Source organism: Stegostoma tigrinum, chromosome 14, assembly GCF_030684315.1.
Source record: "Stegostoma tigrinum isolate sSteTig4 chromosome 14, sSteTig4.hap1, whole genome shotgun sequence".
Classification (NCBI taxonomy): Eukaryota; Metazoa; Chordata; class Chondrichthyes; order Orectolobiformes; family Stegostomatidae; genus Stegostoma; species Stegostoma tigrinum.
Window position 1 is genome coordinate 49,944,944 of NC_081367.1, and position 23,948 is coordinate 49,968,891.

The 23,948-nt window shown below is 40.4% G+C and overlaps 1 protein-coding gene across 2 annotated transcripts in view; it reads left to right on the plus strand.

Moving 5' to 3' along the window:
• Positions 1-16,661, plus strand: part of LOC125457750 (uncharacterized) — a 167,900-nt gene extending 151,239 nt beyond the window's left edge. For both annotated transcript variants that reach the window (XM_059651129.1, XM_059651130.1), the window contains 10 exons: positions 809-925; positions 2,603-2,791; positions 5,601-5,716; positions 6,764-6,822; positions 9,266-9,471; positions 9,994-10,162; positions 13,146-13,334; positions 14,348-14,385; positions 14,775-14,881; positions 15,941-16,661. In XM_059651129.1, the coding sequence (XP_059507112.1) occupies positions 809-925; positions 2,603-2,791; positions 5,601-5,716; positions 6,764-6,822; positions 9,266-9,471; positions 9,994-10,162; positions 13,146-13,334; positions 14,348-14,385; positions 14,775-14,881; positions 15,941-15,997 (1,247 nt within the window). In that variant the 3' untranslated portion in view covers positions 15,998-16,661. The remainder of the gene's footprint in view (positions 1-808; positions 926-2,602; positions 2,792-5,600; positions 5,717-6,763; positions 6,823-9,265; positions 9,472-9,993; positions 10,163-13,145; positions 13,335-14,347; positions 14,386-14,774; positions 14,882-15,940) is intronic.
• The last annotated feature ends 7,287 nt before the right edge of the window (positions 16,662-23,948 follow it).

The following is a 23,948-nucleotide window of genomic DNA, read 5'->3' on the forward strand; positions in this document are numbered from 1 at the left end:
ATAAATCTTATCCCTCAGAATCCTTTCTAACACCTTGCAGACGACAGACGTGAGACTTACCGGTCTATAATTGCCGGGGATTTCCCTATTTCCTTTCTTGAAGAGAGGAATTACATTTGCCTCTCTCCAGTCCTCAGGTACGACTCCAGTGGAGAGCGAGGATGCAAAGATCTTCGCAAGTGGCGAAGCAATTGCATTTCTCGCTTCCCAAAGCAGCCGAGGACAAATCTGATCCGGGCCTGGCGACTTGTCAATCTTAATGTTTGACAAAATTTTCAGTACATCAGCTTCCTCTATCTCTATCCATTCCAGCATGCACACCTGCTCTTCAAAGGTTTCATTCACTACACAGGTCGTTTCTTTCGTAAAGACAGAAGCAAAAAACTCATTTAGGGCTTCCCCTACCTCCTCAGGCTCCACACACAAGTTCCCTATGCTATCCCTGATCGGCCCTACTCTTTCTTTGACCATTCTCTTATTCCTCACGTAAGTGTAAAATGCCTTTGTGTTTTCCCGGATTCCTTCTGCCAAGCCTTTCTCGTGCCCCCTCCTGGCTCTCCTCAGACCATTTTTGAGCTCCTTCCTTGCCTGCATGTAATCCTCTCTAGCTGAACTTGACCCTAGCTTCCTCCACCTTATGTAAGCTACCTTCTTCCTTTTCACTAGAAGCTCCACCGCTCTCGTCATCCAAGGTTCCTTTATCTTACCCCGTCTTGCCTGTCTCAGAGGGACATATTTACTCATCAAAGTTTAATGTAAACACATTCCATTTCTAAACTCCAAACTTCTATTACTCCTTCAATTCTAGGCGATGGGACATTCTGTAGTGTCATTAATCCGTGTGACAGTTCACCGTGTTCACCCAACGCTGACTGCACCAACACAGCAGGGAATTTCAGCTGCACATGTCAAGAAGGATTTACAGGTAACCTCGTGACCAGTCCAATCTGCTCGACAATGCTCTTTCAAATGGAACACTCAGATTCAGTGACTGTAGAACGAGCAATCTAAAATGTATTGCAGACATTACTTAACTTTCTTCTGCAAATATCCACTCAATTGATGAATATTTATTTTATCTCCTGTGGCAATGCTTCAGTTAAATCAGGATGACAAGCAGTTTATTAATGACTGAAGAAATACTCAATGACTGATACTTTTTAAAGGAATGCACATGGAACTGTCAATATTCACAGCCACTGATCTTGATCTTCTGGACTCTGGCTGAGTTGGAGACTAGATGCACCCTGACACAGGTTAACCAGGATCCCTCACAAATCCCACTGAGTTTTCACAATTCAGAGGTGGAGTATATTGATGGTTTTCACTGCATAGCTGGCCTTTGACAGGGTCCTTCTGTTACACATTCATAGACACATGGTCCTTGGATGGAGGTAGTTCCAGTTTCACTGGCAAGGAAACTGAGATCTTCCTCATACTGCAGTCCTCATCTGCTGTCACAGCCATTGATACCACATGAATATCTTCTGCTGAATCACCACTGGGGCCTTGTTTTAAATTATGTTTTGTCTGCTTCCACCCCTCTGACTTTACTATTTCGGATGGCCCTGTCAGGCGTTGAGAATTCCTGACAGCATTGTTCCTGATCTCAACAGGGCACTCAAGCTTGTCCACCATATCAAGGTGGCAATTCCCGGATGGGAATTCCCTGTGTAATGATCCATTGTCGGAGCAACTTCTTAACATTGTAAAAAGTTATGAATGCATAACTTTTTTGAACCTTTTTTTCATACTGGCAACTGCCACTGTACAGTTCAATTCCTCAACATAGCGCATAGTGTGTGAATGGGTATGGAAGAGCCACACCATGTCACGAGAGTCATAAGGGACCTGTTTGAGGGCATACCTTTGTATGGGGGAATGAGTGAACTGGCATACCTTGGCATGGGTTACAAGGTGGCATGAAGTTTTTAAGGGGGCATGAGATATCTGAGAGTGTGTGGCTGGTAAACAGGTTTAAGGGGTAAGGATTGTTGTGTTTTTCAATGCACCTGGGATAAAGTTCCACAGCACTGCTGAGGGAGGCCTTTAAAACCGCTCATCTCCACAGGCAGCAGCCCCTGTGGCTAGATCCAGAGCGCAACTGAAGCTTGCGCCAGACCTTTGGTAATAAAGATCAAACCTCAAGTAATAAAGATCAAACCTCAAGAGCTAGTTTTTCTGGAAGCAGTCATGCAAAGCCCAGGATATCCCCAATTTTGACTAACCATCACAATGATAAAAACCCAGCAAAAAATACCTGACTTGCAAATGCTTGTTGATGATATCGAGTAGAAACGTACATGAAATACATTATAATGTTGTTGAATTCTGTGAGACTTTACTGTCATTGCTTCAAAGAAAGCAGTGTGCATGTGGGTAGGTTGCATCTGTTCCACTACGTGTGATACACTGAGAGTCACTGTGTGTTATATTTGCTCTTCTGGATGTAATCTTTTGTGGAAACTGAAAAACCTACTGAAACATATATTCACATATAATTTAAATTAATTAATTATCAAATAGATGTTATTTATTTTTATTGCAGACATCTGCCTACTCAAATTCCTAATGTGCATTCTTTTTTATTGCCCGACTTTAGGAAATGGTACAATCTGCCTTGCAGTGCCATGTTTCAATTTCACTTGTCCTTCTTCATTCTGCAACAACGGAGGAACCTGTGTACCAAACCTTGCTGATGGCTGCAAACCATTGTGCCAATGTCCAAGTCAGTACAAAGGAGAGCGGTGCACAAGCCCAGAACAGCAGTTCATTGCACAACCTCTGCCAAGTATGTTCAAATACCTGATATACTATAACTTCAGAATTTTGTCATTCAATCTCATTATATATAAGTAATTTTAAACACAAGTAGGATCGTTCTCATGCTGTTTTAAGTGAGAGTCAAATACTTGTCTTGTGCCAGACTGGAAAATAACAATGTGGTTGACTCTTAACTGCCATCTGAAATGGACTAAAGATTCACTCAGTTCAAGGGCAATACAAGATGGGCAGCAAAAGTGGACCATGCCAGCAATGCCCAGTCACATGACTGAAAGAATAAAGTTTATGAAATTCAACTGATAAAAGAAGAACAAATTTCCCTTTATTGAAACATACTTCACAAGTATCCGGAGTGACATCATGGCCAACTAAACAATCACTGTTCTGTGAACTTCGCTGGTGCACTGTAGCCATCCTGAGGCAGAGATCATAGATCATAGAATCCCTACAGTGTGGAAACAGGCCCTTCCGACCAATAAATCCAGACTGACTCTAAGAGCATCCCACCTAGACCCATCCCCCTATAACCCACCTAATCTACACATCCCTGAACACTACAGGCAATTTAAGAGTGTCCAATCCACCCACCCTGTATATCGTTGGACTGTGGGAGGAAACCTACGCAGACACAGCGAGAATGTGCAAATTCCACTCATACAGTAGCCCAAGGGTGGAATCAAACCCGGGTCTCTGATGCTGTGAGGCAGCGGTGCTAACTACCGAGCCAATGTTGGCAGGGATCAGGGCAGCATGTTGCACTGGCAGACTAGAAGCTCAGGGTGATTCTTTTGAAGACAGAATGTAGGTGTTCTGTGAAGCAGTCACCCAGGCTATGCTTCATACCACCTATCATCCCACCAGCATTCACATCCAGCAGATCGTTAGCCACATTTCCGCCACCTCCAGTGAGATGTCACCGTCAGACACATATTCCTCTCAACTCCCTTGTCAGCTTTCTACAGGCACCCTGATCCACTTTTCCTTCACTCCCAACACCCCACTACAGCCCCATGGCACTTTCTTCCGCAACTGCAGAACGAGTAACACCTGTCCATTTTTTCCTCCGTCCCCAGTATCCAAGGGCCCAAATACACCTTCCAAGTGAAGCAACACTTCACCTACACTTCCCTCAGTCTAATCTACTGCATTCGCTGCTCACAATGTGGTCTCCTCTACATTGAGGAAATGAAGCGTAAACTGGGTGTCCACTTTGCAGAACATCTACGGTCTATCAGCAAAAAGGACCCTGATTTCCAGTTGCCTGCCACTTCACCACACCACGCTGTTCCCTAACCCACATCACTGTCTCAGGCTTGCTGTAGTGCTCCAGCAAAGCTCAGCATTAGCTGGAAGAACACCACCTCATTTTCTGCTTGGAGACACTGCAGCCTTCTGGGCTAATCATTGAGTTCAAGAACTTTAGGGTTTGAGATCTCCCATGTCCTTACCCCAATTTCCACATGCCAAGTTTTGTTGTCACATAGTCTGCTATTACACACAACCCATGTTAGCCACTAACAGTCCCAATCAATAGCTATTCACCCTCCTAGCCAGATCGTTATCCACTCCTGTGTCTGTCCAATTGTTCCTCTCTCTCTTTGGACTCTATCCCCACCTATCATTTATTCCTAGCCCCAACCCCCCCACCCTAACTTCTGTATATAAACTATTATTTTCCTAGCTACCAACAGCTCTGAGGAAGGACCACACAACCCGAAACACTGGCTCTGCTTACTCTCCACAAAGGAGGGTGGCTCAGTGGTTAGCACTACTGCCTCACGGCTGTCTGTGTGCAGTTTGCACATTCTCCCTGTGACTGCGTGGGTTTCCTCCAGCTTCTTCCCACAATCCAAAAATGTGCAGATTAGGTGGATTAGCCATATTACAAGGATGTTTAGGTTAGGTGGATTAGTAGTGGGAAAAGTAGGGGTGGATCTGGGTGGAATACTCTTCAAAAGGGTTGATATGGACTCACTGGGCTGAGGAGCTGTTTCCACATTATAGTGATTCTATTATTCTAAAATGCTGCCAGACCTGCTGAGCGTTTTGCACAATTTTTGTTTTTGTTTCTAATTTACGGCATCTGAAGGTCTTCTAGTTTTTGTCAATGTTTCTTTCATGGACAAACGGTAGTAAGATTAAATGTTACAAGGAATTAAAAGGCTAAATGTATCATTCTGTAATGCCATTTAATGTACTTACAGACTTTAAGGATTCCATTTCAACTTTCTGAACCTCTGGTCATGAGATGCTAAATGTCACCATAATGTTACAATGGTGTTGCTCAGAGTTAAAAGTTGGACCAGATCAGAACAATGGGAGGGGGTGGCCAAGTGGTTTTATCACTAGACTATTAATTTGGAGACACAAGTAAATGTTCTGGGCATCAGAGTTTGAATCCCACCATGGCAGATGGTGGAATCTGAATTCAATAAAACAGAACTGGAATTAAGAGTCTAATGATGACCATGAAATCATTGCTGATTGTTAGGGAAAAAAAAAATCTGGTTCACCAATGTCTTTTAGGAGAGAGAAAGGGAGAAAAACTGTCATCCTTACTTAATCTGGCTTACATGTGACTCCAGACCAACAGAATGTGGTTGACTCTAAACTGACCTCGGGACAATTAGGAATAGGCAATGAATAATGGCCTCGGGAGAAGCACCCAGATCCTGTGAATGAATCCAAAAAATTTCCTTCTTTTGAAGGTAGTTTACATTATGAGCATACAAAAAGTGGCAAAATGTCAGATTTCAGAATTTTTAGTCGCATTTACACATACCATTTGAGAAAGTATGTTCTTCTTCTTGTTTCAGCTCTTCCAAAGAGATCCGTTAATATTACATTGAGGCTACCGAATGTTAATGTGACTGTCTTAAAAAACAGAAGCAGCACAGACTACAGGACTCTGAGTACTGTCACTGCAAGTAGGGTACGATCTGATTTATTATTGTTTGCTAATCATTGCTTAATGAAGACCAATGGTGATTTAACAGATCATAGAGATTTAAAATGATCTGAGACAATAAATCCTTATACTTAGTTATGATCAAGTGAGAAGGGATTGGCCCCTTTAAGCCAGCCTTACAATTCAACAAGATCGTGGCTGATCTGTCCCAGGTTTCAAACCCTTTATCGTGCCAGCATAGCATAGCCCTTAATTCCTTGATATTTCAAAAATCTATTTTCCTCCTTTTTTAAATACTTTCAGTGATCCAACCTCCATATGGAGACTCATTTAAAATTTATTTATATTAATTTAAAACTGAGTTGTGACAGAATCCTTCTCCTGAAAGGTAGTGAATGGAATTCTCTATCCCAGAAAGCCATGGAGGCTACATCACTGAAAGTATTTAAAGAGGGTGTAGGTGGATTTTTGAAACATTTGGGAGTTGAGGGCTACACTGAGTTGACACAAAAGACAACATGAGGCCTGGGACAAAACAGCTATTACCTTTTTTAAAACTTCAGAGCCTCTAGGCATCAGGGGCTGAATACACCAGAGCTAGTTAGGAAAACATTAGGCCTGCAACTGTAACCAGTGATCCCATCAGCCAACATCACTTTGGTCAGTTGACCTCAAAGGTGGTTTAGGCCCCAAAACCTCAGCTTCACTGGTTAGCCCAAAAATCAAAAACTACTATTTCTGTATTTTCCAATGAAACAGGAGAACAGGAAGTTGTTTATACTTTCTCAAGCAGTAACCTGGTTGACTAAGTACCACATGGCGCATAGACTGCACTGTCAGCACACATGCTGTTTAAGCTTTGTTGTAGCTGATTTAGTTTTTGCGTATGCCTTTTTACAAAAGAATTATTGTATGATCTTAAAGAAGAGTTGTCGCTGAGGAAATACTCAAAGACTATCATTAAAAAATGCAAATACAATATTAGTTTACCTGGTAATCCAGAAAATCATTATGTTCTAAGATTTGCCATGACAATAAAGATTTAATCAACAATTCCTTTAAATTCCTTAGCTCCTGGATTTTCTCGGAAAAGTGCGGTATTTTGCTGAGAACTTGGAACCTGTTTTCTGGTTGGTACAGTTTAAGTCACAATCAAAACATATTCATATTTATTTTGAAACCATAAATAAGTACTGTTAAATAAATATTACTCTGTTATTGATTGGTTGGAGTGATACGAGGCTAAAAAGGAAGATGGTTATGGTTTTGGAGGGGAGTCATCTCAGCTCCAGGACATCTCTGCAGTAGTTTCTTAGGGTAGTGCTCCAGGCCCAATCATCTTTGGCTGTTTCATCAATGACCTTCCCTCCATCATAAGGTCAGAAGTCAGGATCCTCACTAACAATTGCCCAATGTTCAGCACCATTCGTGACTCCGTAGATACTGAAGTAATTTATGTTCAAATGCAACAAAACATGCACAATTTCCAAGCTTGAGCTGAAATGTAGCAAGTAACATTTGTACAACACAACTGCCAAGCAATGACCATCTCCAAGAAGAAACAATCTGATCACTACCTCCTGACATTCAATAGTGTTACCATCACTGAAACCTCTACTATTGACATCCTTGAGGTTACCATTGAACGGAAACTGAGTTGGATTCACCATATAAATACAGTGGTTGCACGAGCAGGTTAGAAGCTTGGAATACTGCAGCAAATATCTCATCTTCTGATTCCACAAAACATGTTCATCATCCACAAGATTGCAAGCCAGGAGTGTGATGGAATACTCCTCCCACTTGCCTGGATGGGTGCAGGTCCAGCAACTCTCAATAGCTTGACAAAGCAGTCAACTTGATTGGCATCATTCCAAAAGCATCCATTCTCTCCACCTCCAACACTCAGTGTATAAGAAGAAGGTAATGGCCTAGTGATATGATCACTGAACTGTCAATCCAGAGACCCAGATAACGTTCTGGGGACCTGGGTTCGAATCCCATCGGAGCAGAGGGTGGAAAATAGAATTCAATAAAATATCTGGAATTAAGAATCTAACAATGAGCATGAGCCCATTGTTGATTTTCGTAAAACCCATTTGGTTCACTTTAGGGAAGGACACCTCTGTCCTTATCTGGTCTGGCCTACATGTGACTCCAGACCAACAGCAATGTAGTTGACTCTGAACTGCCTTCTGGGCAATTGGGGATGGGCAATAAATGCTGCCTGGTCAGTGATGCCTTTATCCTGTGAATGAATGCAGGGGGAAAAAAACCACCTAAAAGATGCACTGCGGAAATCCTGCCAAAGTTCCTGAGACAACACCTTCTAATCCCACAACCACTTCCACCTGGGAGGACAAGGGCACAGCATACATGGGAACACCAGCACCTACGCTTTCCCCTCCAAGCACAGCATAAACACAGAAAAGTGGATTTGTAAAGGTCCATATCTCATACATTACATGCTGCCTACAGACAAAGTGAAGAATTGAGTATCATTGCAATGGTTGTATGAGAACTTCATGTGCACGTATAGGTTAGAGAGAGATAAAGAAGTGGACTGCTGAAGGTGTGTTAATCTGTAACAACTTGTATGGGAGAATGGTGGGATAGTCACTGTATGGGGGTTAGCAGCTGAACGTGTTGCCCATCTTTTATTCCCATGCTTCAGAGGTGCTGGATTCTTATGGTGCACTGTCTCCAAGTTAGAATATCCACATTTTACTTACTTCCTTGACCACGGTCAGAAGTCACACGATATAAGATTATAGCCCAATAGGCTTATTTGAATTCACAAGCTTTCGACACACTGCCCCTTTGTCAGTGAAAACTTGGAATGGTGTCCTCCTTTTCCCACCCTTGGGAAAGGTCACTTCATTCAGTGCCTCAGATTCTGCAGTAGGTCCTGCAGATTGGAGTGAGATCCCCAAAGGGCAATGTACTAGCAACTGCTGCAACACCAAGGCTCCATGTTCGTTCAGAATTTCTGAGTGACAGTCAGGTCCTTCAATAAAAATCCTTCTTTTGACAGAATTGACGTGTCATCTCATCTAGTTCCGGGCACAATGTTTTAGGAGGCAGAGAATGGAATGGTCGCATACTGTTTCCGCACCGTTTCTAAATCAGGAGATGGATTAATTGGCGAAACTATTGTTCTTCGATTGTTGAGGGAAGTGTTCAAAATCCTGACAGTTTCTGTTTATCTGTCAAAACCTGTTTCCATCAGCAGTAGGCTCAAGCAGCTGTGGAGAGATTTAAAGTCAGTGGCAAAAGATTCAAAAGTGACATGAAGATTTTTTTTCCCGCATCAGTGCTTAGAATGTGGAATGCACTGTCAGAAAGGCTGCTGAAAGTCAAATTAATTGTGGTTTTCAAAGGGGAATTGGATACATACCTGAAGGGAAAGATATTGTAGGGTATGGGGAGAAGACCAGGGAATGGGACTGCTCTTGCTGAGAGTCAGATATCAGCTTAATAGCCAAACGGCTTCCTCCTATAGTATAACCATATGACAATTCTGTGGTAATGTATAAACAAGCTGATTAATTTATCCCTGCTGCTTACCAACAGGTCACAGGGCAACACAGTAACCACTGCTGTTGTGTCATCATTCAATTACAATGGAAACAGGACTGTAATTGATTTCCTAAATAACGAGCTAAGTGTTGCAATTTTGGAAGCTTTTAATGGCAAACAACGGTTTATTCGTGCTCTACATCCTGATAATGTCACTTTTGGGAATTTAAATGCGGCAGACATTCGAGATATAACTAAATGTAAGTGTACGATTTTAACATTTGGTAGTTGATATATCATGTATATAAAAGTTGGATTTGTGCCCAGCTGGCACCAGAACTAATGCAGTAAGTCCCAGACAAGATGAAACACACGTAATGTTCAATAAAAGTAAATTGTCAAGTAGCTTCATCAGGTTTATCAAAATTGACTTATTATGTGGATTCCCTCTAGAAAATCAAGAATCCCAGGTAAAATATACAACAACCAAAATATCAGAAGAGGAGCTACATATATACAATAGAATAATAAATCTGTTCATCATTTTTCAAATATATATATGAAATCTACCCTAAAAACAATACTTAGCTTGTTTCTTTTGCTTTTTATCCATAAAGTATAAATGTGACCAGCCCTCCAACAATTGTTACAATTCAGTACAAACATTTTGCATGTTTCGCATTTTACATATTAGTGTTGAAATCCACAACACAACATGAAGATAACACTTGAATGGACACATTAGATAAAAAAAGTTTGAATGATTTTTGTCCTTATTACAGTATCAATTGAACAGCTACTGCCACATTTCAGCTGCAACAACACTGAATTTGCCGGTTATGAGGTTCTGTGGGATGATCAAAATGGAGTGATTTGCCAGTCCCCCTGTGAAATGAATTACTGCCTCAATCAGGGAGAGTGCAAACATCTGATAACTGGACCAGTGTGCAAGTATAAATGCAATTACTTTAAAATTTTAAACAGCTTCTTATCAAAATATAGGGAAGTTATTTTTCTGCATGGATCACTGCATCCTGCCAACCTCGTACAATAAAGTGATACCGCAAAATGTTTTCATATTATCAACTATTATTAGTGTCCAGGGATGTGCAGTCTAGGTGGATTAGCCATGGGAAATGTAGGGTTATAGGGATAGGGTAGGGGGTTGGATCTGGGTGGGATACTTTTTGGAGGGTCAGTGTGGACTCAATGGGCTTGAAGGCCTGCTTCCAAATTTCATCATACACCTCCCCCATTCAAAGCCAAGTGCTCACACTTCTGCATGTTATTTAAAATTCTACTCATTGAAACATGTCCACCAAAACATAAACTGTAGATTTTGGAGAAATGTTACCACAGTTACCTCGTAAGTGGTCATCCATTCATAAAAGAGTTTTTTGAGCAGTTGATTCATTTGTTAAGTCGCAGTTTTGGTGGTCTGGTTATTTCATTTCACTAAAGTGAACAGGTGACTTTGGTTAGGCAGCCAAGCAGACCAATTTGGTGGTTCCATCAAATTTAAATTCAGCTTCTAAGAGAATTTTTGGAAACATTCCGAAAATCTTTTCAGAAATAGCTGAACTGACCACTACTTTACTAACTTAAACACTGTAAAATAAAGCAGCAAAAGTACAAATATAATTCAGCAAAGAGGTAGTTAATGTAGCTCCCAAATGGGCTTCCTAGTTTAGAATAGGGTGTTGCATAATCTTAAACTGACCGATTTGCATATTTTGAGCAGACTGTATTGGCTGAATATTACATGACCCCACGGGATTTGTTTTCAGCAGAGGTGGGGCAATAACATGTAAAGGTCAAATGAGTAGCCCACTACCTCCCAACTTGCCCCTCAGCTCCCTTCCATGATATATGGAATGATTAGTCACTGAAATTGGCAGCCAGCTAACCATGTGTTGACATGGGCAAGTTGGCATTCACTTTTTTTTAAGTCGGTGGGAATGTCTTCCCTGAGGTGCCAAAACAAACCCTGCACAAAGCCTTACTTCAATCTTGAACCCATTGGCCTTCCAGCACGGACCTGGCTTCAGTTCCAGTACCATCCACCATGGAGCTCCAGTGCTGCCAGCTATTTAGCTGGCAGCTCCAGAGGGTCAGATCAGACATCTTCCCAGGGAGTAGCAGAGATCTCTGTCTGCTTCAATGTTGCCAGTCTGTGCTGCAGTGCATTACGACTGTTGGTTTGCTCCAAGCCTTTTGGCAGGCTACTGACTTTCTTTCCGAGTTGTGGAACCGTCACCCTCCTTCTCTGTAATTTTCTACCATGTTGACAGAGATTGAGAAGACAGCCTTAAAAATCATGCCCTCCAAACACTGGGGATTCCACGTGGATCTTTCAGCCAGCGTGAAGAGGTGTGGTCTGCTCAAATGTGGCACTGGTTGAAATCCAGGCTAGTATTTGGCCTAGTCACTGAAGAAAAGGGATGGTATTTTGTTTTAGACATTCTACTTGTGTAATGTGAAAAACAAAATATCTTCCCTTTTCTTCAGCGACTAGGCCAAATTCCAACTCGAGCCACATCTGAGACTTGTGACTCACTCACAGTGGGAGTCATTGCAATTGAGGCAAACTCTGAAACTTGGGAGAAATTGCTCATCTGCATATTCTCCCCAACATATGATCTGGATGAAGGGACTGGGGGCATTCTGGCGAAGTTTGCCAATGATATGAAGATAGGTGGACAGGCAGGTAGTACTGAGGTGGGGAAGCTGCAGAAAGATTTAGACAGTTTAGGAGAGTGGTCCAGGAAATGGCTGATAAAATTCAATGTGAGTAAATGTGAGGTTTTGCACTTTGGAAAAAAGAATACAGGCATCGACTATTTTCTAAACGGTGAGAAAATTTGCAAATCAGAAGTGCAAAGGGATCTGGGAGTGTTGGTACAGGATTCTCTAAAGGTTAACTTGCAGGTAGAGTCCGTAATTAAGAAAGTGAATGTAATGTTGTTGTTTATCTCAAGAGGGTTGGAATATAAAAGCAGCGATGTGCTTCTGAGGCGTTATAAGGCTCTAGTTAGGCCCCATTTAGAATACTGTGTCCAATTTTGGGCCCCACACCTCAGCAAGGACATACTAGCCCTGGAGCGTGTCCAGCGGAGATTCACACAGATGATCCCTGGAATGGTAGGTTTAACGTATGATGAACGGCTAAGGATCCTTGGATTGTACTCATTAGAGTTTAGAAGGTTGAGGGGAGATCTAATAGAAACTTACAAGATAATGTATGGTTTAGAAGGGGCGGATGCTGAGAAGTTGTTTCCGTTAGGCGGGGAGACCACGACCCGTGGGCACAGCCTTAGAATTAGAGGGGGTAAATTTAAAACTGAAATGAGATGACATTTCTTCAGCCAGCGAGTGGTGGGCTTGTGGAATTCATTGCCGCAGAGTGCAGTGGAGGCCGGGATGTTGGATACCTTCAAGGCAGAGATCGACAAATTCTTGATCTCAAAAGGAATCAAGGGCTACGGGGAGAGTGCAGGGTTGAAATGCCCATCAGCCATGATTTAAACGGCGGAGTGGACTTGATGGGCCAAATGTCCTTACTTCCACACCTATGTCTTATGGTCTTATGATCCTCTGTGACAAGCAGGGTGTTGGAGCTGGTGAAGACTACAACACTGTCCACTCCACCAACTCCCACAATAAAAACAAGGAATTCTCAGGTTTGATATTACCCCATTATAACTTGCTGACCACTGCTCTACCATAATTAACAAACACTGAAAACAGAAGCAGCATTCATGGAGTATCAACGTGATGGTGAGAGAGATTTATGACCTTGATTTGGTTAACCTGAATATTTAAAAAAAAATTAAATTACAACCTTCCAAACATATGGTATTAATCTTTGGGAATATCTACCTATGTGGAACATTAATGATATCAGTGCCTCATGCTGTTTAATGCTTATTCCTAGATGTGTTCCACGCACTGTATATTCAAGTTACGGTGATCGCTGTGAACATCTATCAATGAATCTCAGAGCATTTTTTGGCATTCTATTTGGTGCCTTAGCTTTCCTGTTCTTACTGATGTTAGCCATATTTTTTATCATCTGGAAGTGCAAAAAGCCTGGACGGGAACAACTCATAAATGACACAACCAGGTAAACTGTTTGGTTTTATATACCCATGAAGAAGGCAAGGGATTATACAAAATGTCAGTGTGTGGAAGTGCATATTCTATAGCATTTAAACCTAATGCAAGAAGCTATCACCAACCACAAATCAGAAAATGTTGCCATGAATCAAAGCTACCAAACTATCTGAACTGTAATTCAAACTGTTCAAAAACATATCTGAATGAAAAATTAATTTTGTACACATTTGTATTTATTTGTAGCTGAAAATGCCATCACATAAAAGACCACTATATTCTCCGAATTAATTTCAGTGTATAGGATGTAAAATTCTGGCCCAAGTCAAGGGAAAATCTGCCATCAGGAAACTAGAAAGTGATACAGTACACATTGCATCCATTTCTCACTCTTGATTTCAGTCATTTTTTTGAAGTGAATGTTTGGGAGGGCTTCTTTCCCCACTCCCTCACTTTGTGGAAAAGGGGCATACGTATAAATATTGTCTGGATACCTCCACCCTTCTGTTCTTTACAGCTTATGTAGGGCATTGTCAAATGTACGATGGAAATCTGTTAAAACATCCCCAATATTTAGAAGGGCATGCTGATACATTGGGAGGTGTGGTAGTTGGGGTGTGTGGGGTGGTGGAGGCAAGGAACATCTTTCAAAGTCCATTTGCTCCATAAGGAGAGGAAGGTGTGAAGTGAACAGAATGTCTCTGGGCTGCCTGTTGTTGGCAGTTCAAATGAGCTGCTCAGACGCACGTTTGCAACAACTTGCCTGTCGCTGAACATGTGCTGAAATTGGAGATGAGGTCTCCAGCCTGTGACAGGGGTTCAAACAGAAAGGATTTAGCCCCAAGGATTTTTATTGACACATTGTCAACAATCTTCGTAAATTAAGGTTGTTAAATTGTAAGGTTAAATTGAAAAAAATCTTTTATTCCTCTGACTGTTGTTAATACTCCAGAGTCTGATTAGTTATATGTTTCCTTCACAGCATTTAAATTTACTAACAACTCAAAATTAAATTTATTACAGCTTTGGAGATACAACATTCTCATTCAAAAGTAATCCATGTGAGTATATATCATTATAAACTTCTATGTTTATATCTCAGGCTGTGTCTATTTGTCATCACGTATAACTTAAACGTCTGTAGCTGTTGCATTATAACTTTGTTTAACATGGTCCAATTCCACTAGCTAACATATAAGTTAGCATTCGTACAAGTACTGTCAGCAACATTGACATATGTGATTTCTGTTACTCATAGGACCCACTGAATATGTCTCCCTAAAATGTCTGCTGTTCCTTTCCAGTGTTGTGTGCATACTGTTAAAATAGCAAGTAATTTGTTTTTAAATCTTTGTGCCTTGAGATTACATAACTGCTCACCAAAAATTATTCATCCACCAAAAATTAATTCAACTTGGTAAAAACGTAATTAATTTATGTTCCATTTCAGTCTCTTCCAAGTTGAAAACTACCCACATCCTACCTTCTTTGGGTGATAAGGATTTGCAACCTGTGGCCTGGGCTCCAAACTTTGATGCTGTCAATTCAACTGCAAAGGTAATAAAAAACACTGCTATGTCACAATAACAATAAACACTGCTTCGTAAAGTGATGTGCATGATGTATATCTGCAATTATACAGATTTTTGTTATCTTCCCCAACATAATACTCAGTTATAACTCATGAATCAAACCCCATTTTTCACATTTCAATGCAAGTAAATTTTCTCATCCGTGGCATCCTTATGAGCAATTTCTTCTACACTCACATATCCTAGATATCTTCCTCAACATAATACACAGTTGTAACTGTTGTCTAATCAAGCATTAGTATAAACTTAGAATAACATCTTTGTTTTTTTGCTCATTGCCCCTATTTACATAACACAAGAACCTATATACAAAGTTTATACTCCAATATTGATTGAAGCTACTATATAATTGCTGACTATTGAATATTTATAAATTTCAGTCATATTAATTGATATCCATAAAGATGCAGGTAAACAGAAAACTGCAATCTCAATATAGCACATGGATCTATGTACTGAATTTGCAGGATGTGTATACTGGCAATATGGTTTTATTGCTTTAACAATGAAACTGTGATCCTTCTGAACAAAGCTTCCTATTGTCTATGTTCCCAATCTTTAACCATTCGTTAGGGTTAAGATTAGGGATATTTTGAAATCTTAGATACTTAGTAAGAAGGTGGTCCCGTGGTGCAATAGGAGCATCCCAGCCTCTAACCCAAGAGCTTTGGGTTCAAGACTCAATCCAGGACTTGAAGGTGGGCTGATGACGTGACTAAACAGGTTGTGTGTTAACTTGAAATCCTTCCGACATATGCAAGTGCTCATAGTAAGAGCAGGGGAGATTCCTGATCACCCACAATGGAGCAAAATCTGAGTCTCCACTCCTATCATTTATAGCTCCTGATGACAAAATGCATGGAACATATTGCCAAATTAACTTGAATAATCTAAGATGATGATTGGCTTAATGGCCATAATGGATCAGATTGATGCCAAGCACGTGGGATTGAATCCCTAATTCAGTTAAAGAACTGAAAAAGTAGTAGACTATTTATTATGCCTAAAATATTGTATTTTGAAGGTAAAAATTGCAAGACCATCAGTCAAGAAAAATGGCACTGACACAAAAATACCATAAAACCATCAACACGGCACTGAGGAACTTAACAAAGATTATGGAAAATGAAACACTTCCATAAAAGAGTTATTGCACAATGAATGCACTATAAGGACATGGGTTTATTAGAAATGCATACTTGAGTATGTTTTCAGGTACCTTTACTACAAATCAACATTGTCTCCCAAAAGAAACTGTCAGTAAATTCTATAAAAGCTCATATGAATTAAAGGGCGTATTTTATTCCTGGTGTCTGAATAAACTCTATTGTTTACAGTTAATTCTCTTTCATTATTTTTTAAGAGTTATCAGTACGTGCCTGCTGTTGAGAATATTATCTAATAATATATAATTCCTCACTTTCACTTCAAAATTGAAATTTTTCAAATCATGATTGCAATAATCTTTAAAATATCCCATTTGTATCATGTCAGAGCATTATTTTTATGATGTTTATATTCCTTTTTTGATAAGAAAATTGTTTATCAAATTGCACATGTTACTATATTAGAATGTGATTTTTGTGGCAAAATACTGTCTAAATATAGAAGGCCCCTGGTGAAGGGTAATAGAATTTACTTCTGTTGAATAGAGCTAGAAGAGTCATGTGTGTATTATAATCCAAAACAAATTATTTAAATAATCTATACAAAAATATATGTAATAATTTCAGAGATTTAAATAAAGCAATCAACTCATCTAATCAGTGGTAGAATGTTTTTATTTACTTACAATGCTGACAACACCTGCAGTGCCACATCCCTACTTAACCAGGTTGACAAGAGTTAGCCACATACTGCAGTGCAGAAGTCTTGGGTGGGTCAGTCCATATTTACACTTACACTCCCCCACCAGAGGGACCGAAAAGTGGGGGAGCACATCAATTCTAGTGGGTGGCCCTAAGTTCTCAACCCCAACCAGCCTAAACTTTTACCAGGGTGGCATCAGGCCACCTAATCATTTTTGGAACCCATTGAAGATGTCGAGTGGCTAATTAATGGTTCTTAAGAGCCTTGTCCTGCCCACACCAGTATTTTATCCATGGTGGGATGATCATATCAAGCAAATCAAGCCCCCAGGTATTTATAGACATTCTTTTACTTTTGGTTCCAAAATATGTTTTTTTTTTAAGAAAGGTCTGGTGTTGGGGCGGATGGGGGGGTATTTCTGGATGTAAATTCAGTGACTGTCTGGCAAAGTCCTGCATGAAATACATGCGATATTGCACTGTAAAGAGTCTTGAAAAACTTAACCTGGGAGGCACTTAACAAGAAGTGATATGAGAACGCTGACTAACCAACCACCCCACACCCAACTCTAGAATGCAGCTAACTCTCATAGACATGTCGATTTTTACCTGCCAAGAATCTGCAAAAAAAGGTCAAAAATTACTGTAACGCTAGTTATGTTCATTATTAATCAGATATTCTAGAGAGTGGACCATAATTCTGAGGAGAATGAGTAACACAACCGTAGCTGGCGCAGTGACGGGTTTGAACGGACAGAGGTGGACATGCAGGGGTTTGGTGAGAGTTTGAGAGATAAGAAGAGTGAGTGAGGATAAGTATTGAATTAATAGTGAAAATGCCACAGCATGAGCCTTGGTGGGACAGGATTGCTTTGTAAACATAGTAGCTGGAACATGCTGCCAGAGGTGGTGGAAACAGACATAATGGCAGTATTCAAGAAGCATCTGGACAAATACATGAATAGGAAGGAAACGGAGAGATACGGATCTTGTAAGTGAAGACAATTTTAGAATGCAAGGGCAAAATATGTTGGTGCGGGCTTGGAAGGCTGAATGGCCTGTTCCTGTGCTGCACTGTTCTTTGCATAGTGAATATGAGGTTTGCCACAGTACAGAGGAAAAGAGACAGCTGAACCATATTAGCCTTATTAATACTGTGTTTACAATATAATAAAATTAAACCCATTGGAGACTCTGATAGTTATTCCAATGGTTCATATCTGGACTTTACAATAGACAATCCTAGATTTTGCAAATAATTAATTTCCAGTCACCTGTTTTGTATTTTGAACAAAAGACTTCATGATTTATTAAATAATAATAACTTCAGCAGAAAAAATTAAACAAGATAGACTAATTAATGGCCATGTCTTCAACCCAAAACATTTACTTACAGCGCCAATTCATACAGAAGACAAACAGACATGTGATAAATAAAAGAAAATACCAAAACTGACCAGATGACTTTAATGGTTTTCACAATGTACTTTTTCCAGGCATAGGTATGAAATCCTTGGTTGGCTTTCCCCATCCGCTGATCAGGGTTTCTTCAGTTCACCCATACTGGGGTAGCAATTGTTCCAATTCAGACTTCTTTTTGAGCGGTGTTGGAAATTAGGCACGGGGCTTCTGTGTTGTCAGCAGCCAAGCTCATCGCCCCAAAAAACAAAGTTCAAAGCAAAAACTTTGTGTCTCATTCTGCCCTGATAAACTGAACATATTCCCTTTTCTGAGGAAGGGTCCAGACCTGAAACATCAACTTTTCTGCTCCTCTGATGCTGCTTAGCCTGCTGTGTTCATCCAGCTCTACACCTTGTTATCTCTTACTACCAGTCAACATCTGTTTGGATACAGGGTCTCTTCAATACTTGTCAGAACTTCGTTTATAACCAACTTCTGCTATCTGTTTACACAGAATGCTTTTCCCACGGTTGCAGCGTCTTTTAGAACCATTTTCAGTCAAGACTCAACCTGCAATTAGCCTCTAGGCCTGGCCTCAGAAACAAGCAAAGCTTGATGGATCTGTTCTTTATCTGAAGCCGCCCGAAGCCCATAAGTCATTCTCAGTTCACAGCTCCAAAATAAGATCAAAAAAGAATAAAAATAATGAAAAATCAATAAGGGTCTAACAGGAAGCACAAAGAAGAGAGGAGCACTTACCCTGGCAGACCAGAGAACATCACTGATCTTTCTGCATTGCTGGCCATTCCTCTGCACTGCAGACATGGCACTGGCCACATGAAAATGCCAGATCAGACTGGCAGGGTCTGGTGGTGCAGCCATCCATTTAACATCCATTACATGTTCCATGGAATTACAAAAAAAAACAAAAGATGCACAGTTGCTTCAAGCATCCAATGAGTTCATGTTTTCCTATTTCACTGCCAAGTATCATTGATCCTCCAAGATGATGTCTCCTCACCCAATCAAATAGGACCTCCAAGTCCCTGTGTGAGAATCATGGCGCCATCTACTCTACTACGTTCTGACTCAACAAGAAAGGCAGCTTTGGAATTCCGATGCTAATATTTTTAAAGATTATGTGCAACGAAAGCCAGTACTTTAGCAGATAAATGCTGAGTAGCGACTTGTTGCAGGAATGTTGGATGGTAATATGATGCAGTGTCTGAGACACCACATGGATGAGGTAGGGAATTAATTCGGCAGGGTTAAGATATGGCAAGAAAACTCTGCTAGGCCTCACTGCAAAACTCCTCCCTTAAACTTAGCACACCTTGGACTTAGCCAAAAACCATAAAGTTCAGCCCCAAAAGTTTCAAGTTTGCCTGCTCAAATACCAACATCAACACTGCTGATCCCATCCAATAACAACTACAATGTCTTCTCAATTGTTCTTCGCAAGAGAAACCTGTCCATCACCTCTTATTCTAATTACCCCTCATTTCTAAGTTGTGCATATGTGTGTGCATTGCTATTTGTCTCATTATTACTAATTAATAGGTTCAAGTATTATAGTGAATTCAAGAAAGCACGTTTAAATCAGCTCCTTTCAAAACGTAAGTTCATTAGAATGTGCGAGAATGATTACCCAAGAGGAAGTGATCCTTTTTAAGTTAACCTTTCTCAGACCAACCCAAATGCAGCAAGTGAATAAAGAAGGGGAGCAACATCATTCATTATCTTGACAATGTGGAGTGTCAAAATGGGTAATCTTGCCTGGGATCTTGGTGTAAACATTTAAACACTTTTGAGTGTTGAATAGGGATGTATTTTGCTCTTTTCCCCATTGATGCTGTTACAATCCATGCAGAGACAGGCAACATTTGAAAAGAAATTTGAACTTCCAGTTAGTCGCAATAAAACATGGTAGAAGATTGCACAAATTAACATGTTAATTACAATGAATGACTAACAATGATTAAAAACTATTTTCAATTTCTAGACAGCTTATACTTTAAACTACAGAAAGAAACATTTCTGTTTTATAAATAACATCCATTACATGTTCCATGGAATTACAAAAAAAACAAACAAAAGATGCACAGTTGCTTCAAGCATCCAATGAGTTCATGTTTTCCTATTTCACTGCCAAGTATCATTGAAGGACTTTCTCCAGGTACTTCCCTCAGTCTTCAGACAGTTTCCCAAATCCACTAACAGAAATAAAGCCACTCCAATGGTTCTTCTTCCCTCATCACTTTGTAGGGTAAATATCCTGGATTTCTTAAGTCGATGAAACAGCTGCCTCATCAGCTAGTGGCTCTTTGCCCTTTGTATCAAGTTTTCATAGCTCACAAAGAACCAGTGGTCTCTTTTCTCTGCTGAACACATGAACTGCAGCTCTTTCCCCCTCTCACATTTTTCTACTCTTTCCCCCTCTCACATTTTTCTACCCCACAAAGATCTGAAGCTAGCCAGTCTATTTACCATTACCAGGATCACTCAGCTTCACACCTCATTATAGCCATGATCCAAACATGGACAAAATAAGCTGAACTCAAGAAATGAAGTGACAACAACTGTGAAAAACACTGAAGTCGCATTTGACTGGGTGTGGCAACAAGCAGCTCTGGTAAAACTGAAGTAAATGGCATCAGGAGGAAAATTCTCAGCTAGTTAGGTGTCATCCCTAGCACAGAGGAAGATGACTGGGCGTTGTTACATATAACATAGAACAATACAGCACAGGAATGGGCCATTCAGCCCACTATGTCTCTGTTGACCATACCTTTTAGATATCTATCATATATTTTGGCAATTTTTTGTCATTACAGTTGATTTATCTACTTAAAATGTATTGTTTGTTGATTTCTATTAATGATATTAGTAAATTTGAAATTACTTTAAGATTTTCTGTGACAATTGAAATGAACTTGCTTTCATATACTCCTTAAATTGGGATGCACATAATTCTAGCAGTGAAATCCCAGATCCTTACAGTACCTCAGATGCTAAGATTTATAACAATAAGCAGGCTACTTAGAGGAAGGGTTGGCTAGTTTCTGCCCCACAGGACAGTTATATTAATGCTAAAGACTCAAGGCTAAATATTTTTGGAATGACTTGCTTGAGCTTAACAGACAGAATTTCAGGGAAATATTCTTCATCAAACTTCACCCTACACAGAAGTCAAATGCTATAAATCACTTCAGTTCTCTATTTATAAAGCATAGGTCTGGAGTGTGATGAAATACACCTTCAACAACACTCAAGAAGCTAATCAGATCTAGGACAAAACAGTTCACTTCATTGATAACCCATCCACCACTTTCAGCATCCATTCTCTCCACCAGATGATGCAGCATGACAGCAGCATGCGCCATCTACAATATGTACTGCAGCAACTCCATCGGTAGGACCTTTCAAACCCATGACCTCTGTCTCTTTGGAGGAAAGGGATAGTGGAACATCACCTGAAGGAACACTCCTACCATAATCTAACCCTAAGCCTTCATGATATTATATACAAACCCATATGTAGCTCAGGCCATACCAGGGAGAGAAGGGAAGAGATAGAGGCACCATCAAAATGAATAGGAAAGAAGATAGCTAAACAGGCCCAAATGAACTCATTAGTATTTTGTTAAATAAATTACAAACCATGAGACCAAAATAGTACACCCACTTGGGCTGACACAGTAACAAGATCGTTACACAAGTGTAACGAAATAACAGGTTAGCAAACAAAATAGGAACTTTGACATGATTAACAAAGGAGGCAGATCTTTAACCATACTGGCCAGATATCCACAAGCACATAACGGGCTCTATCTCGCATGAAAACAATGCCCCTTGTTAGCAAACGAAATAGGAACACTAACATGATTAATGAAGGAGGTAGATCTTCAACCATACTGTCCAGATAACACAACATTAGGACACATCAGGACCAAGGGTCACAAAAACAGACAGATGAGGAACAAAGACAAACACATGACCGGCGATGATGCGGTTAAAAAATTACTCATACTCTGTAAGCCATTAAAAGTCAAAAATTGCCATATAATCAGAGCCTCCGTGACCATCCTGTGTGCCTGTGTCTTGGAGCTCTCCCTGCTGAAATCAATTGTAAGCTTGAATAAAGAAGTGCTACTGCTGAAGCAAGACTCTTTTCCTCATGGTGTGTCTTTTAGAGTTCAAAAAGACTCCCTACACCACCACCTGCAAGTTTCCCTTCAAGCCTCACACTGCCTTGATTTAGATCAATATTGTCCTTTCTTCACTGCCATTGGGTCAAAATCCTGGAATACCCTTCCTAACAGTACTCTTGTTCCTATACACCACATGGAGTGCAACAGTTCAAGATGACAATTTACCACCTACACTAGGCTAATTAGGGATTGGCCAATAAATGCTGCCTTACCATCCATTCCTGCATCCTGTGAATGAATAAAAAATGTTTTCACACGTGAGAAATTTACACATTGCTTAGTTAGACCCTAGAGTTGGCTTTCATCATTCACGGGTTGTGGGCATGACTGGCTAGAGCAGCATTTATTGCCCATCACTAATTGCCCTGAGAGCAGTTAAGAGTCAACCATATTGCTTCCCGAAAGGGACATCAACATGAACCAGATGGGTTTTTCCAACAATCAACAATGGATTCATGGTCATCATTAGATTCTTAATTCCAGATATTTATTGAATTCAAATCCCACCATCTGCCATGATTAACTATCCAGCAATAATACCACTAGGCCATTACCTCCCCATTCCTGTAGTAACAAAACCAACTTTGCAGAGAGGGAGAAGTTCAAGTAAGCTTCAGCATTTCAACCTATGTTTAAAGACACAGTCCGAAATGTAACAGTTGTAATACATTGTTTACACTGCTGTTTTACACCTTAAATATGACATCACAAATTGAAATACATCGTTTGAATGCAATGAGGATAAGGAGGTTGAAAGCATGAAAGAAACAATGTTTTGAGGCTCTTGGAGTCAGATAGCAGAGCAACAGCAGTATCTTATGTTTCAAGAAGGATTTAGGGTCACAGCATTTAAAACAAGCAGAATTTTTATTGAGATGGTGTTTTGCTCTGAAAGCAGCAAGCTGGTCCAAGATGGTGGCGGAGCTCGTCTGCTCTTCTTTTACTTTTAATTTTCTCCCTCTCTTTTGTGGTTTTTTTCTGAAACTTACTTACATTGTCCTGAGCTTGGATGGCACCAGCGACAGTCCAGCATACGGAACCCGTGGCGGGCCGTGTACATGGACCTCTGGTGGGGCCTACTGCAGACCTCAGGCCGTTCGAGTGCAGAGAAGAGTACGGCCCGACTTAACTTTTCCGGGCCAAGCACAGGGACCTGGAATTGGTTGCTGCTGCGTCGGTGAGGTAGGCCCAGCAGCAAAATACACTGTCTGAGGATCGGTGACTTCGACGTCAGTTGTGTCCGGTGTAGGATGGTGGCGAAACCGTTGCAGAGGAATGACGTTAAGCATCGTTAACAGTGACATGCTGCTTCAGGACTCATAGACTCTCTGCAAACCAAATATTTTTTTTCCTCCTTCGTAAATTATTCAAAATGATGCTGTTTTTGTGGCGACAAATAAAAACTTTTCACAATATTTTATTGTATTTTTTCTGTTAAATATACATGATTATAAAATCAAAATCAAAGACTGAGCTGTTCCCTCCAACATGGCCGATGATGTCATAACGGCATCACCTACGTGAAACATGCTTAAATACACACGGGTATCTCCCTCCGGTCAGTAAAAACTAATTTCCAGTGCTTATGAACTGAAAAGTCTCACTTAGAGAA